The following is a 14,686-nucleotide window of genomic DNA, read 5'->3' as shown; positions in this document are numbered from 1 at the left end:
TGCTGATTTTACATTTCTAAACTGGCAACTTTCAGTCTATTTTATGTGTGACGGGAATTTCCCTCAAACTTTCGGAGGAATACCCTTCAGCTAGATTCGTACAACGCGTCATTTTTTAAATATCATATATAAGCAAAAGATTGTACTAATTTTCCATTACTTATTGAAAATACCCCTAGCAAAAATGTTCTGCCCTAGAGACAAATTTTCGTCATATTCGTAAATAATTTACTAACATAAAAACACTCAGAAGGCCCAATAGACTGACGTGAATATTATAGTTAGATATAATCCCAACAATATCACGTATTTTATGTAGGTACTTGTATACTTAGCATCCCCCAACAAAACTATCTCATGACTTATATCGCTTTGTGTATGTAAAGGGCGGCGAAAATTATCTTTCCCCTGAGCGGGCCCTGCGTCTAGAAGTTCAGATTTTAATTCTGTGGACTACAGTTTGTGGTCAGAGTTGGAGGCTATGACCTCTCGAAGACCTCACATAAATTTGAAGTCTCCAAAAATCTTCGGAACGGGCAGCGTCGTTAATTACAAAATAAACTATGTGGGGTGCTATAGATCAATGGGCGAATGATTTATGGGTTTAAGCAAGCCAATTTTCGATACCCTGATTTGTTATGAACCATATTCCATGAAAAATTGTTGCCTCATGGCTAGTCGCGAATTTATTGCGTTTTTCGGTAATCGTTCAATTCAATTTGATGAGTTGTTGTCAGTAGCGTGCCCCATAATGTGTCACCCTGTTTTAGAAGATCAGAATAAGGCACACCCTTCTAATGCCGCCAAATACAGAGCATTACCGTGGCGTCATAGATATTCGGGTTTGCCGTTGATTTGGCGGGTTGTCCAGATTTCACATATGATTTTATGCGTTTAGGGTTGTAATGGATCCATTTTTCATCACCAGTCACAAACCGATGCAAAAACGACTGTTTTCTGCAGTGACAAGCAAATTCCTCTTTCAACGTCTCTTGGCTTCAATTCATATAACACTCAATTTCTTTGCTTAGGAAAATACCCGGTTGCTTTTAAACGTTTTTCAATTGCTGCTATGGTGACTTCCGAAGATTCTGCGAGCTTTTCTTGATATTAAAGTAATGAGGAAGAACTTCTCGCAAACAATCTTTTACAGGCAAGTAGTTCGACATATTTGGGTGAAAAAAATTCTTGTTGTTTACGCTTCAAATGAATGACATACACTGTGAAAGACGAATAAAGACAGTAGTATTCCAAATCATTTTCGGATAATTGGAACAATGGAATAATAATTAAGTTACGCACGAATATAGTTATAGAGTTAGATATAAAAAGTTAGTTTCGGGTAGTTACACAATTTATAATTTAAGAACGATTGGATCGAGTTTTATCTTTAATTTTTTGAATTTGTCCTTGCCTTGAATAGCGGAATAACTTAAAACCTATATATGTGCGTATATAGGATAGATTTAATTCAGAGGGAACACACCATATATCGTGTACATACAAAATCAATTCTTAAGCATTTTTACTTATATTAGCATATAATTCAATAAAATCGGCTATGCTATCCGTATAAAAATGAGGTTGGTCCTCCGCACTTGCTTGCCACATTTCATCTATGGGTGTGCTGCCGCTCAATACGAGCAAGGTTTGGAAGCCACAATTCAGACCGAAGCGTACATCGTGCGTCAGAGAATCGCCAACAAACAGACAACGCTTGGGATCGGTCAATTTATAGACATCCTTCAAAATTTCACCGAGCAAAACTGCCGGTTTGCTTACTATTGTCGGCTCTCGTCCTGTGAATCGCTTAAGAGTGTCGAGGAAATCGCAAAATCCTAAAGACAAACAGATTAAATCGGTTAAGTAACGTGTCGTTATACCTATGTATGCGTTTGCGAGTGCGAAAAATACCTGGTAAAGTTAGATCCTTCGTTATCGGTAATAACCAATCTGTACCACCCGCAATAAACTGGCAATCTTTATCCGAGAGATATCGTGTGGCCGCTGCCACTTGCGGATAAGTTAAATTCAAATTAATATCTAACAAAACAGCACCCATTTTTTGTTCCGGTCTTGTAACTTTTTCCAAAGTAGATAATTCAACGTCCTCCTTAGTGACCTTGTAAAAGGAAATGAGACGAAAATTATACAAATTAAGATAATAATTTAAAAATGTCTCGGAATTTTTATTTTCTTTAATTCAGGTAAGTCAAGAATATGTCAAGGGAGTGATTAATACGTATGGATGGTGGTGGAATTTTATAAAACTCATTAAATCTATACACTTATGTGATTTCGAAAGCTTATATGTAGAGTTTGAATTAACAGTGTTTAACTGGACACTAGCCTGAGTCTGACAACTTGGCTCATGTGTCAAATATTTTAAACTCTTTCAAGCTTATATTTTCGGAACGACCCAAAGATATAAGCATGGTAGTAATAAGTTTCAGATAGAAACTGGTTTGTTCTACTTCAAAAATTTACTAGCGGGTTATTTCCCTATTAAAAATTTATTTGTTTACACATATGATACATATATATACATTTGTGTTTTTATTAATTATGAATACAGTGTAGCGCCATAAGTATCTCATATTCATGACTTGGCATTATTCCACTCGGAAAACACTAGTGCTCTATAAGTACAGACATACAAATGTACATTATAGTATGTAGATTTACGCGAATTAGTGAAATTCTGACGAGAGCACTATTAGCAATGTGTGGTATTTACATTTTGATTAAGTTGAGGTAAAAGCGCAGTAAGACAAATCTCAATTCGGTGCCGAAAATGTGATTACAGAGAGAGATTAAATATCCAAAGATATTTAAAGACATAAATCTTTAAGAAGTCTTTAAGTCTCAACAGCAGACAGTGAACTTGATAAGCAAACTATTTTTAGGTTTAGATATATAGATCGACCATTTTCTTTATCTATATGAGTGATGGTTTTTGAGCAGAGACAGAGCATAGTTCAATTCTTTTGAATGAATATTTATAATACATACCAAAGTCCGCACATCTACGCCTCCACGACGTAGCGTTTCATTACCGGGGCCACTGCATAATGAAAAAACTGGCTTCTTTATATTATGCTTCTTCATATAGTACAACATGGACTTTACTGGATGCATGATGTCGTTCTAGTTGAAGTAAAGAAATAAACAATTTATTAAAAAACATATTCACGTTTCCACCACAGAAGTTTTTCAACTAGATCAGCTCTGTTCGACATTTTTTTTAACGCCCACAGCACATGTTTAGTATACGCACTGTAGGACGATCTATCTCACACAAAAATACAAAACAAAAACAGTACTATTTACCGCTTGAATATCCTTCACTCCGATCCCTGTGAACTTATTCACATAATCTTCATCCATGCGCACACTGTTATTGGACACAAAGAACACCTGTTTGCCAGCCGCCTTCAGCGTATTCACCGCTTCACCTGTCTTGGGCAGCGAAGAAGAAACCAGCCACATAACACCATCACAATCACACATCACCACATCGAAGGAGTTGACGAACTCCTTCTGCTCCTGCGCGGAGAGCTTTAAAATATGCGGTACTTTGCGGGCAGACATAATCGTGCAACGATCGACTCACCGGTCTCACAGACAAATTCTCACTAAACTATTCTTTGCGCAACTCAATTTATTTATAATATACTCGAAGGCATTTGCTTCATATGTACATATGTATATATTCATATTTTTGATTAGTTCATTATGCTCATTAGAGCTGAGAGTTTATTAGTAACACTGCTCAACAAAAAATATATATTTCTGACGCAAAGAAAAATTTTACTTTTTAATCATGTTCGGCATGATTGCTACAACTAGTTCCAAAGAAAATGGGTTGCTTTATTTAATTCAGTTGAAACATCGTTTAATTGTGGCCTAGATGTGACACAATTTGCTGATGTTCTTAAACGAGATATACCTTAAATATCGCTCTGCATAAAAGTGAATTGAGTCATTCATTGAAAATTGCAGGGGAATAGAAATATTTAATATAAATTTAAAAGCTAAAACAGCTGTTAGATCTACTCTCAGCTCACTCGTTTTTATCGTCTCAGCTGATTCGGTCTACAGTTTTTCGTCGATGACTGTTTGAAGCATTATAGTGAATGCTGAATTTAATTTCCAAAGTAGCAGAGGCTCAACACTATTCAACAAAATAAATAATAATACTGTTAGAAGAAATTTCTTATGTTACATATTTTCTTAGAAACATAAAAAAATTATAATTATGTGTAGTAGAGTAGATATAATAAGAATTTAAAACTAAAGTAATGTTTTTCAGTAAAAGAAATTTTTTCTGAATCTATATACTCGCTAAAAATATAGTGATATCTATTTAGATGTGTCAGGACAGCGACAGTTAACAAAAATGCTTTACCCAGCAATAATATTTTACTCTCTTTAACTGTGTTCTATGCAACAAACCTTGGAGAGAGACAAGCAACTATCTGTCGCATAATCAAAGAGAGATATAAAAGCAATGAGTTTTGAGTTATCCATATAATTTTTACTGTTGCATCAGATGTGACTTTTTTGTTAGGAGAGCACTTGCCTGCACTTGGTGATAAGAATTTGTGAAAAGGAATTTGGAAACAGGCGCATAAATGTGTTATTAAGAAAGCCGTCTGGTTCTGACAAGGAATGTGATCACAACTCGGACTGTATTTATATATACAGATAGCCTGGGATAAATTGATCAGATTTTATAAATTTTCGGTACAAAAACAAATTATCAGAAAAGAAGGCTATCGAAAACCCTTATATTACGTATGTACAAGTATATGTGAGAATTGGGAAATACATACATACATATATATTTGTATATCTATATCGAATTTGAAAATTTGTATTTCAGTTAGAAATATTTAATTTTTAAGTAATATTTTTACATTTCCTGTATTTTTATATAGTATAAGCTTTGCCCCAAAGAATGTAGAGCTAGAGTAACATACCTCGGTTAAATTTTCTATTAATAGATAGTCGTCATTAACAGATAATCGACGTCGGTTTTGCAAAAGACTCAGATCTTTTGGTACGAGCCAAGCATTGAAATTCTTCAAAACCCAAAAACATTAACCGAAATGTGTTGCGTCGATCCATGAGAGATGCTGAGATTCTTTACTTTACTAAATCTCTATTTCCAACATGACGATTTTCAAGCACTGTTTCTTTAACTTTTTCGAAGTCATCGTCCTTAACAGAGGTGGATGGAGGACTCGCATAAGGCAAGTAATCGATGACTTCACGACCTTCACAAAATACATTGTGCCAGTCAAATACTTGTGTTCATGATAAAGTAGACTCCCCAAAACAGATCTGCAACATTTATAACAATTTAGTAGCCGCGATTCCATTGGAAACACAAAAATGTAAGCGAACTCGTTGTTCAGTTCACACAAGCATATGAAAAAATATTTATCGGTTAAGTTTTCGGACGAAGTTTATATGAAACAGTTCGGTAAATTTAGATCTCACAAACAAATTTGAAATAGTAACTTTTCGAAACATCCGTCGAAATATTTCAAGTGAATATTTTTTTTAATCGCGCAATATTTTCTAACAATAATAATAATTGTAATACAAAAATTTAATTACTATGCCTTTTTATTTATATTAGCATATAATTCAATAAAATCGGCCATGCTATCCGCATAAAAATGAGGTTGGTCCTCCGCACTTGCTTGCCACATTTCATCTATGGGTGTGCTGCCGCTCAATACGAGCAAGGTTTGGAAGCCACAATTCAGACCGAAGCGTACATCGTGCGTCAGAGAATCGCCAACAAACAGACAACGCTTGGGATCGGTCAATTTATAGACATCCTTCAAAATTTCACCAAGCAAAACTGCCGGTTTGCTTACTATTGTCGGCTCTCGTCCTGTGAAGCGCTTAAGAGTGGCGAGGAAATCGCAAAATCCTAAAGACAAATATAAACTCGGTTAAGTAATGTGTCATTATAGGAATATACAAGTATATATATGTTTCTGTGTGTCAAACAAACCTGGCACCGTTAGATCTTTCGTCATCGGTAATAACCAATCTGTGCCACCAGCAATAAATTGACAGTCTTTGTCTGCAAGATATCGTGTGGCCGCTGCCAATTGTGGATAAGTTAAATCCAATTTGATATCAAACAAAACAGCGCCCATTTTTTGTTCCGGTTCTGTGATTTTTCCCAAATTATTGGGTGTAATGTCTTCATTGGTGTCCTTAAAGAATGAAAAAGAGATATATAATTATACAAATTAATAAAGTGATTTAAAAAGTCTGCGAATTTTTTCGATTGAGGTTAGGTCAGAATATGTGAAGGCAAGGTCTAATAAGTCTGATTGGTGTCTGATTTATATGAAAATTTTTTATACAAAATATCTATACCTCTAATTATTTTTGTTATTGTATTATTCACCCTTTACATGTCTTTAGTAAAATACTTTTTGTACTACATTTTTTTGGTAATTCCTTGTATCATAAAGCTTCCCCTTAAACCGTTACGAAGAATGCTACAGCGGACAGGACCCTAATCTGTGTCCAACAACCTAACTCATGTGAATGGACCAAATGAGCTTCATGCACATGGCTGCTTCATTCTACACTTTTTTTTAAACTCTTTCAAGAATATATATTCGGAACTCCCTAAAGATATTATATATGCTTGTAAGTAATGAGTTTCAGATGGAAATCGGGATTTCTAAGTACCTCAAAGTTTGGACTATGCTAAAATTATTTGTTCATACATATTCGCAATTTCATGAATCTTGATAAAAATTTGGCATTTTTCTGCTCTGAGATCACATCTATATGTACATATGTATATCACATTTTAATTGCTTAACGCAATTTTGTGAAATTCTGAAGAGAGCACTATTAACGGTGAGTGGTGTTTACATTTTGATTAAGTTCACCCAAGCGGAGTAAAACAAATCTCCATCAAGTGCAACATTGTGAGTTTAGAGAAAAGGAGATTAACTATCTAGAGATATAAATCCTAACGAAGTCTTTACCAACATCAGGCGACGAACCTGATAACCAAACTATTTGTATAAACTTGTGACATTAAAAACTGCAAAAAACGAAATTTTCATTCAGCTTTACTACAAGTATGTACGCTACTTGTTGTTACAACGTATTATAGTTTGGTCACTTAAAGGTTGTTTATAACACCTAAAACTTCCAACATCTTCTTTCACTTTGCAATATATATAAATCAAGTAGAACAGCAAGACTTAGGAATAAACATTGCATAAATAGTGCCCTCAAGGCATGCCATCTCACGTCTAAAAATTATCGAAATCGGTCTTAACTTATCAAGCTCTCGGTGGCATCTTTTTCTCATAACAATGTGCGATTGCATCAAATAGAATGCTCAGTACATTTGATGTATAACTTTAACTGTGTATAACGTTTAAATTAATGTTTTTCTGGAAAAAAACAATAAGCCTTTTTTGTAGAGCGCAAACTTTTCTGTCGGAATATATTTTTTCAACGTTATAAGGTTTATTGCTTTGGAGATACAATATTTAATGCCAAATATCAAAATAGCCACTGTTAAATATATCGTAAAGATAACATGGTGGAAACACGGTTCAATTTGAAAATAAAGAACTTATTCCACAAAAAAAAATTTTTTTGGACAAAATCTGAAACTTTAGGGGGCGTCAGCAAAACAAAAGTCAACTTGAGTAACAACGGACAACCTAATATACATACATACATTTTTGTGAATATTTATAATATTGTACATACCAAAGTTCTCACATCGACGCCTGCTCTACGCAGCATTTCCGTACCGGGGGCACTGCATAATGAGAAGATCGGCTGCTTTATATTATGCTTCTTTATATAGTACAACATGGATTTTACTGGATGCATAATGTCGTTCTAGTTCAAATAAGGAAATATACAAATTATTAGCAAACATATGCACATGGTCCACGAAAAAAGTGTTTAACACTGATTTTGTGTTCTTATTTTATTTAAGTTTTTTTTTAACCCACGGCACATGTTTAAAATTCGCATTATAGTACGATACGATCTCACACAAAGCCAACTAACAACCGAAAAAGAGTGTGGCTCACCTTTTGAAAATCCTTTACTCCGATCCCGACGAACTTATGCACATAATCGTCATCCGAGCGCATACTGTTATTGGTCACAAAGAGCACTTGCTTGCCACCCGCCTTCAGTGCATTCACCGCTTCACCCGTTCTGGGCAGCGGTGAAGCAATCATCCACATAACACCATCACAATCACACATTACTACATCGAAGGAGTTGAAGAACTCCTTCTGCTCCTTAGCCGAGAGCTTCAGAATATGCGGTATTTTACGAGCAGACATACTTAATTATGCAATGGTCCACCACTCACGTCTGTCTTGGATAAAGTATATGTAAAGATTTCTTCTCACAATGCATTTATATACGAATAAAATCATACATAGATTTCTACGGTGTATTTATACTTTTATATAAAATAAATATATTTTATTGACAAAGGCTTATTAGCGATAAACATGACTAATAAACACTGCTCAACAAAAAAATGGCTTTTTTTTTGACACGATGGAAAACGAATTTAGTCGCATACGGGTATAATATGGCAAGCGATTATCTTATGAGTTGTCAACCGATAGATTTCTGTCAGTTTTCCGAAAAAAAAATTATTACAGATCAGAAATGCTAAGAGAGCTTTCTAATCAAGCTAGTAATGCCCACTTGAAAGACAGCTGAATAAGATCTATTTAGGTTTTTACAATTATACAGTTGTATAAAGAAAAACATTTCGTTGAGGGTATTGTGACAATTTAACTTTCAGGGAATGTAGTATTTTTTTTCCTAAGTGCTATATCAAACAAACAACTTTATATTTTTTTTTCACAATATTTTTTATTATTTTTTGCTTTGATATCTACTCTCGGGATAGTGGTAATAAACACGGTCATTTAATGTTATTTACACAATCTATTAGCACAACGCTGATAATACTGTTTACAATGTTAGCAAGAGATGTATTAATTCTACCGGTAAAATTATCCCCTGACAGTCGTTGGTGACAAGCATTTCAGCCTTAGGTGTTTACTTGAAGCTTTTCCACACCACACGCTTAGCTGATAGCAAGAGATATATGCAATTTACGCTCAGCTGTTTCTTGAATCTAGATTCAAATGAGTAAATGAGTAGAAAGCTTAGTTGTAGCTTTCTGCCGGCAATAACACAATGAGAAACACTTCATTCAGCTGATGTTTACTTAGCATGTTATCGATTACCGTTGACACGCCTCACCTGTCGTTAGTTTGCCGACATGTCGACGGCAGCGGTCGGGTGTTGGGTTGTACTGCGATCTCAGACCGCATTTGATAAGGTATCTTAGAGATAAAAAAAAAAATACTAACAACTTGGCGAACGTCTGATTAAGTTGGTTCGACATACAAATTCGAGGCAAAAAATTTAATCAAAACGACAATTTAAAATTCACTTTGCCAACAGAGCAGTAAGCGTACGGTATTTACACTCATTGAGTGCGTAACAACCGTTTATGAAAAGATCGCAGAGTAAAAACAGAAAACTTTCAAAAATTTATTGAAATAAAATTTGCAATTTGTGTAAAAGCAAAAAATTGGGAAAACAATGAACACTATACACGAAGTGCCAATCGGTGATCTCAATGGCAACGAAGACACGACTATTGCGAGTGTAGTGTCTACCACAAGTCTCTCTAATGCTAGCAGTATTTCCAGCACTAGCAACAGCACCAAAGTCACCATCAACTCCAGCAGTGACACGTCGGTGCCGCAGACAGCGAAATCACAGAACGACTCAACCACCACCACAACAACAACAGCGACAACAAACGGTGAGCCCAAAAGCGCTGCGAATAAGAACAACCAAAACGAAGCTGATATTCCCGTAGCCAGTACTAGCCAAAAGGATGCAACAACTACCACAACAACAACAGCGATCGTCAATGGTAATACGAAGAGTTTACTCAACGATCACAGTGAGGATCTGAAAATAATCGGGCATTTGAAGAATATCGAGAAGATCAATGAGAAGCGACGACTCTTTCTCAACAACACGATTAGCGAGTACACGATCGATGAGAAAACCGAAACGGAAACCAAGACACAAACGATTAATGGCGCCGAAACGGTACTTAGCGAGACGCGTATACACACACGCGAAGAGCAACAAAATGTTGGTGGCAACAAATTGGGTAGCAACAGTGCAACCGAGCTCAACGGTCATACAAAGGCGACAGCAGCAAACTTTTCAGCTACGAAATATGCAACACTACCGCGTTCGCCCGGTTCGCCGCCACCCAAACCGCCTATGTTGAGTCGTGCACGTAGCATTGGTATTGGTGATCAGCGCTCGTATTCCGCCACATCGGTGCCGACCACGCCAACCAAAGCAGCAGCAGCAGCAACGCTTGCACCGATTGCTACACCCACACCAACAACAATTTCAACACCCACATCACCTTTAACAGCCGCGGCTGCCTGGAGCCCCCACAACTCGCCAACAACAAAAGCCACAACTTTGATTACGAGCACTGTATTGCCGGAACCGATCAAAGTGGCCACCGTACAGCTGCGTGAAGAACCGGTGCCGACGTTGCGTCGCGTAGTAGAGCGACCGGTCTCACTATCACCGGAGGCACCCAAACAGATTTCAATAAATCACTATGAACGTCTGATTGAGGAACTTAAGTGCCCTGGGTGTGCCTATCCGATGAAGTCACCGATTTTATTATGCAAGACGGGTCACAGTATCTGTCAGCAGTGCACTCGCGTGCTCTTACTCTGTCCGCTGTGTAAGGTAAGTGGTTAAATATTTGCGCTTTTAATTTTCTAGTTTCTCACCGGAAATATTAAAACTTATTACAACACTAACAACGGATAATTTAATTATATAAGTTCATAGAGAGCCGGCTGTAACTTTCTCCTAATAGTTTTGTGGCAGAACGCTGAGTTGACATTCATTATAGGGATATAAATTCGTGTCAATTCCTATAAGGTGGACACGAATTGTGACGCTCAAGTTTTTATAGTGTAATCTAAATTTATGCGGATTTAATGCTTCAAAATTTAATTAATATTCCTCTTTTAAAACTTTTGATAGTGAAATTTGTTTTCTTGCACATTTTAGACAGCACAATTCGTAAATTTAAACTGTGTTCCTACACGTTCCATTTCCCACGTTTCCATTTGCTTTCGCCGGCTTTTCCCAGCAAGTTTTCAATATTACCGCACTTTTTGTTTGCTTTATCAGCATTAAAGGTGTCAATATGTATTTTATATACTTAAAATGTCGGTAAATATAATTATTTGATTTAGCTTGACGTCAATAGTTTTTTTGCCGTTTTGCCGATGAGCTGATATAATTTTGTTTTTATTTTTCCATTATATAATATATATATATATATGTATTCTTTAAATCAGTGACAAAATATAATTTATGTTAAAGAAGAAAGAACTTTAACTGCGGCTGCACCGAAGCCATAATACCCTTCAGAGGTGCTTTTCTTGTAGCATAAAATGGTACAAACAGATTTCTAACTTGATTTTGAACGATCTGTTTTATGGCAACTATATGCTATAGTGGTCGGATCTGCACAATTTATACGGAGATTTTAGCGTTACCTTGGACAATAATCTATGTCATATTTCGTGCAGATATCCTGTCAAATAAACAAGTTTTCCATACAAAAACTTGATTTTAAGCGAACAGTTTATATGGCAGCTACATCTTATAGTGGTTCGATATCGGTGGTTCCAACAAATGAGCAGCTTCTTGGGGGAAAAAGACATGTGCAAAATTTCAGATCGATATCTTAAAAACTGAGAGACTAGTTCACGTATATAGATACATACAGATGGACATGGCTAAATCGACTCAGCTCGTCACGCTGATCATTTTTGTATACATATATAGGTTATGTATATATTATAGGGTCTTCGGTTTCTCTTTCTGGACGTTACAAACTTCATGGCAAACTTAATATACCAAACAAACAAACAAAACAAACTTTTATATAGAGTTTTTGGTTTTGCTTTAAAAAATTAATATTTTCCAATTCCAATGTTTTTTTTATGCCGAAGTAATTATTGTTGCTATTGAGCTTATATAATATATTGATTCTGAATACAATTTCCTTAGATATGAGTGCAATATGTTATATGAACCCGACTGTCTACAAAGCGATCCTTATTGATGATAAGATATTCTAAATTTAATATTAATTTGAAAAATCCTTTATTATTTATGTCAGAAAATCCCGCCAGATGGTTCCCACAGTGTTTACAAATATTTAATGCATTAATTACGTCACATTAGCGAAGTTAAAATTTCAAAAGAGCGTTTTCCGAGTTAAAAAAAAATAATAATAATATATAAAGTGGTTTCTCTCTATATGTGCCTAATTTAATAATAAACTTGAAACTTGTTGTTTTTTGAACAAAATAGTTTGGAACAAAAATATTCTTGAAAAATTGACGGAAGTCCACGTATACAAAATTAAACTCTCTAGTATATATACGAGTTTAGTAAATACATATATATAAAAATGCTTGTCAATACTGCTCTTCTTTTGCATAACAATCTAATATCTTAACGGCACATAGAGAACGAAATATAGACTCTTCCGCACAATTAGCCGACAAAATTTACACATTATCGCGCCACATAAGTTAAGTTTGCGGCTTTTTTTACTGCAATCTTATCTTGGCACACTTTAATGCAGCAAAGAGTCGCGTAAAAAATTGAAGTTTTTTTTATCGTTTTCAATTTATTTCTCCGTTTAGATTTTATTTTGAGTTATCTAAAATTTGAAAGGAAATCGATGATAAAGGCAAGGTCGAAAGAATTACTGTACACCTACCATATAATATATCCATACACTAACTGATAGCACAACTTCAAAACACTTATCGCTGACGTAAAGAGACCCACTTGAAATTTTAGTTGTACTTGTCTACAAAACTTGTAACTCACTTATGCCGTCTACCTCTCTTCACAGGAACCCTTCACCAATATACGCTCGCTCACCGTCGAAGCGCTCTGCTCCAAGGCACATTTCCGTTGCTCGAATGCCTCGGGCGGCTGTACAGTGCGCCTGCAAATCGATCTGCTGAGCTGGCATGAGAAGCAATGCATCTACAAGCCGATGAAATGCTTTATGGGTCGTGTGTGGGGCGATTGCGAATGGGCGGGTCGCGAAGCGCACTGGAAGGATCATCTGGAGAAGGAGCATGCCGATAAAGTGTTCACCACAGAAACGACCGATATGATTTGGAATATGGGCGTGAAGCAGAAACCGCTTACCGGTTACTATGTCTTCATTGTGTTCGATGAGATGTTCAATTTTTATGAAGTGCATGATAAGGAGCGTATACTCTTCACCATGGCCTGCACATCAACCGTGAAGGAGAAGAAGCACAATTACGCCTTCGAGGTGACAATTGTGCATCAGGAGAATGAAGCCATTGCCATAACGCAAAAGTATCCGGTGCATAGTGAGTATGATAAGGACATATTGGCGGAGGGCACTTGCATTAGCATGACGCTAACGGATCTCGCTAAATTCATCGATGAGGATCGGGTAAGCAACTTGAAAATATATTTGTGTTTATTTTTAAAATTTTTTTTTTTGAGTCTATATTGATTTTAAAAATGTGCTTCCTTTTAGTTACTGCATTACCGCGTGCGCATTGTGGAGATAAAGACGCCGCGTAAAGTGCGGAATTCGTTGCGCAACAGTCCTCACACCGGTATACATCCGACCGATTTCCAGCAGACACAAATCGAAGGTGTTAATCTGAAGGGTGTGCCAGCAGAGGTGATTCTTACGCGTAAATTGGATGACATACCGTTTGTGGATAACGGTACTGCCGACACACCGCATAGCGTTGGCGCACAATCGGCTGCAGGCGTGAGTGAAACAGCAGGTGAGCGGGTAAAAGTTAAAAGCATTTACAAAGGAACATTTTCCAGTAATGAAAGCGGCTCCGAAAGCGATCCGGAATTCGAAGCATTTATAGCAAAGAAATGGGGCACACCACAATTACATTTTAATAGAAAATTTTTGAAAAACAATTCCAATGAGAGCAACACCACCGATGAGGCGGGCAGTTTGCATAGACTTGATCGGAGATTCGTGCCGGATGATAAAATTTCAGTAACCAGTACTAGTACGAGCTACAAGAAGCGTGTGACCAACTCGCTGCGTAAAAGTTTCCGTGGTTTTAAGACACCACAAATATTTAACAAGAAGACGGCTACCGATGTTAAAGACAGCAAGTAGTGTACAGTAGCAGTGATAGCAAATGTGTGAACACTCAAAATTAGATTTCTTTCAGAATTTTTACATGTCTGCGTAGATGTGTTACAAAACTCAAGGATTTGTATTGATGCCAATAATGGGTTTTGGTTTTTGTGGTTGTTTCTTAAACACTAATGCATGAGTAAAATAAGAAATTACAGCAAAAATCAGTATCCACATATCTTATGAGTACGTACAATATTAGTTCCAAATTTAATAATACCATACATATTTATGTATATATGTTCTATGTGTGTATTTAATACAATAAATAATTAAAATAACAGAGTTTATGTATTATTTTGGCTAAGTTAGTTTTTAATGAGACTTCTACGCGTT

At 36.2% G+C, this 14,686-nt stretch overlaps 3 protein-coding genes across 6 annotated transcripts in view; 1 reads left to right on the top strand and 2 right to left on the bottom strand.

Moving 5' to 3' along the window:
- The window catches only part of LOC106620606 (E3 ubiquitin-protein ligase siah-1), a 31,137-nt gene extending 16,504 nt beyond the window's left edge, over positions 1-14,633 (top strand). Inside the window, exons 2-5 of one of the 3 annotated variants that reach the window (XM_036368652.2) lie at positions 9,514-10,845; positions 13,046-13,627; positions 13,715-14,325; positions 14,385-14,633. In XM_036368652.2, the coding sequence (XP_036224545.2) occupies positions 9,655-10,845; positions 13,046-13,627; positions 13,715-14,325; positions 14,385-14,436 (2,436 nt within the window). In that variant the 5' untranslated portion in view covers positions 9,514-9,654 and the 3' untranslated portion in view covers positions 14,437-14,633. Of the gene's footprint in view, positions 1-9,345; positions 10,846-13,045; positions 13,628-13,714; positions 14,326-14,384 lie in introns of those variants that run through there. The other 2 variants (XM_036368654.2, XM_070109369.1) reach the window with 2 other exon arrangements.
- On the bottom strand, positions 1,337-3,649 carry LOC106624762 (uncharacterized). Its single transcript, XM_036372053.2, has 4 exons — positions 3,331-3,649; positions 3,013-3,147; positions 1,915-2,122; positions 1,337-1,838 (listed from the first exon to the last, which is right to left on the bottom strand). Exons 1-4 carry the CDS (start codon positions 3,589-3,591, stop codon positions 1,516-1,518), a joined length of 927 nt encoding a protein of 308 aa, XP_036227946.2. The 5' UTR covers positions 3,592-3,649; the 3' UTR covers positions 1,337-1,515.
- Positions 5,617-8,457, bottom strand: LOC106620608 (uncharacterized). 2 transcript variants are annotated; one of them, XM_014239151.3, is made up of 4 exons: positions 8,106-8,452; positions 7,774-7,908; positions 6,032-6,239; positions 5,617-5,947 (listed from the first exon to the last, which is right to left on the bottom strand). In XM_014239151.3, exons 1-4 carry the CDS (start codon positions 8,364-8,366, stop codon positions 5,625-5,627), a joined length of 927 nt encoding a protein of 308 aa, XP_014094626.3. In that variant the 5' UTR covers positions 8,367-8,452; the 3' UTR covers positions 5,617-5,624. The 2 variants fall into 2 exon arrangements, with proteins under 2 accessions (XP_014094626.3, XP_069965472.1); XM_070109371.1 differs by lacking the exon at positions 7,774-7,908 and having other exon boundaries at positions 8,106-8,457.
- Positions 14,634-14,686: the final 53 nt, after the last annotated feature.

The sequence above is a fragment of the Bactrocera oleae genome, chromosome 5 (genome assembly GCF_042242935.1).
Source record: "Bactrocera oleae isolate idBacOlea1 chromosome 5, idBacOlea1, whole genome shotgun sequence".
Taxonomy (NCBI): Eukaryota; Metazoa; Arthropoda; class Insecta; order Diptera; family Tephritidae; genus Bactrocera; species Bactrocera oleae.
This window is presented reverse-complemented; position numbering and strand designations above follow the sequence as displayed.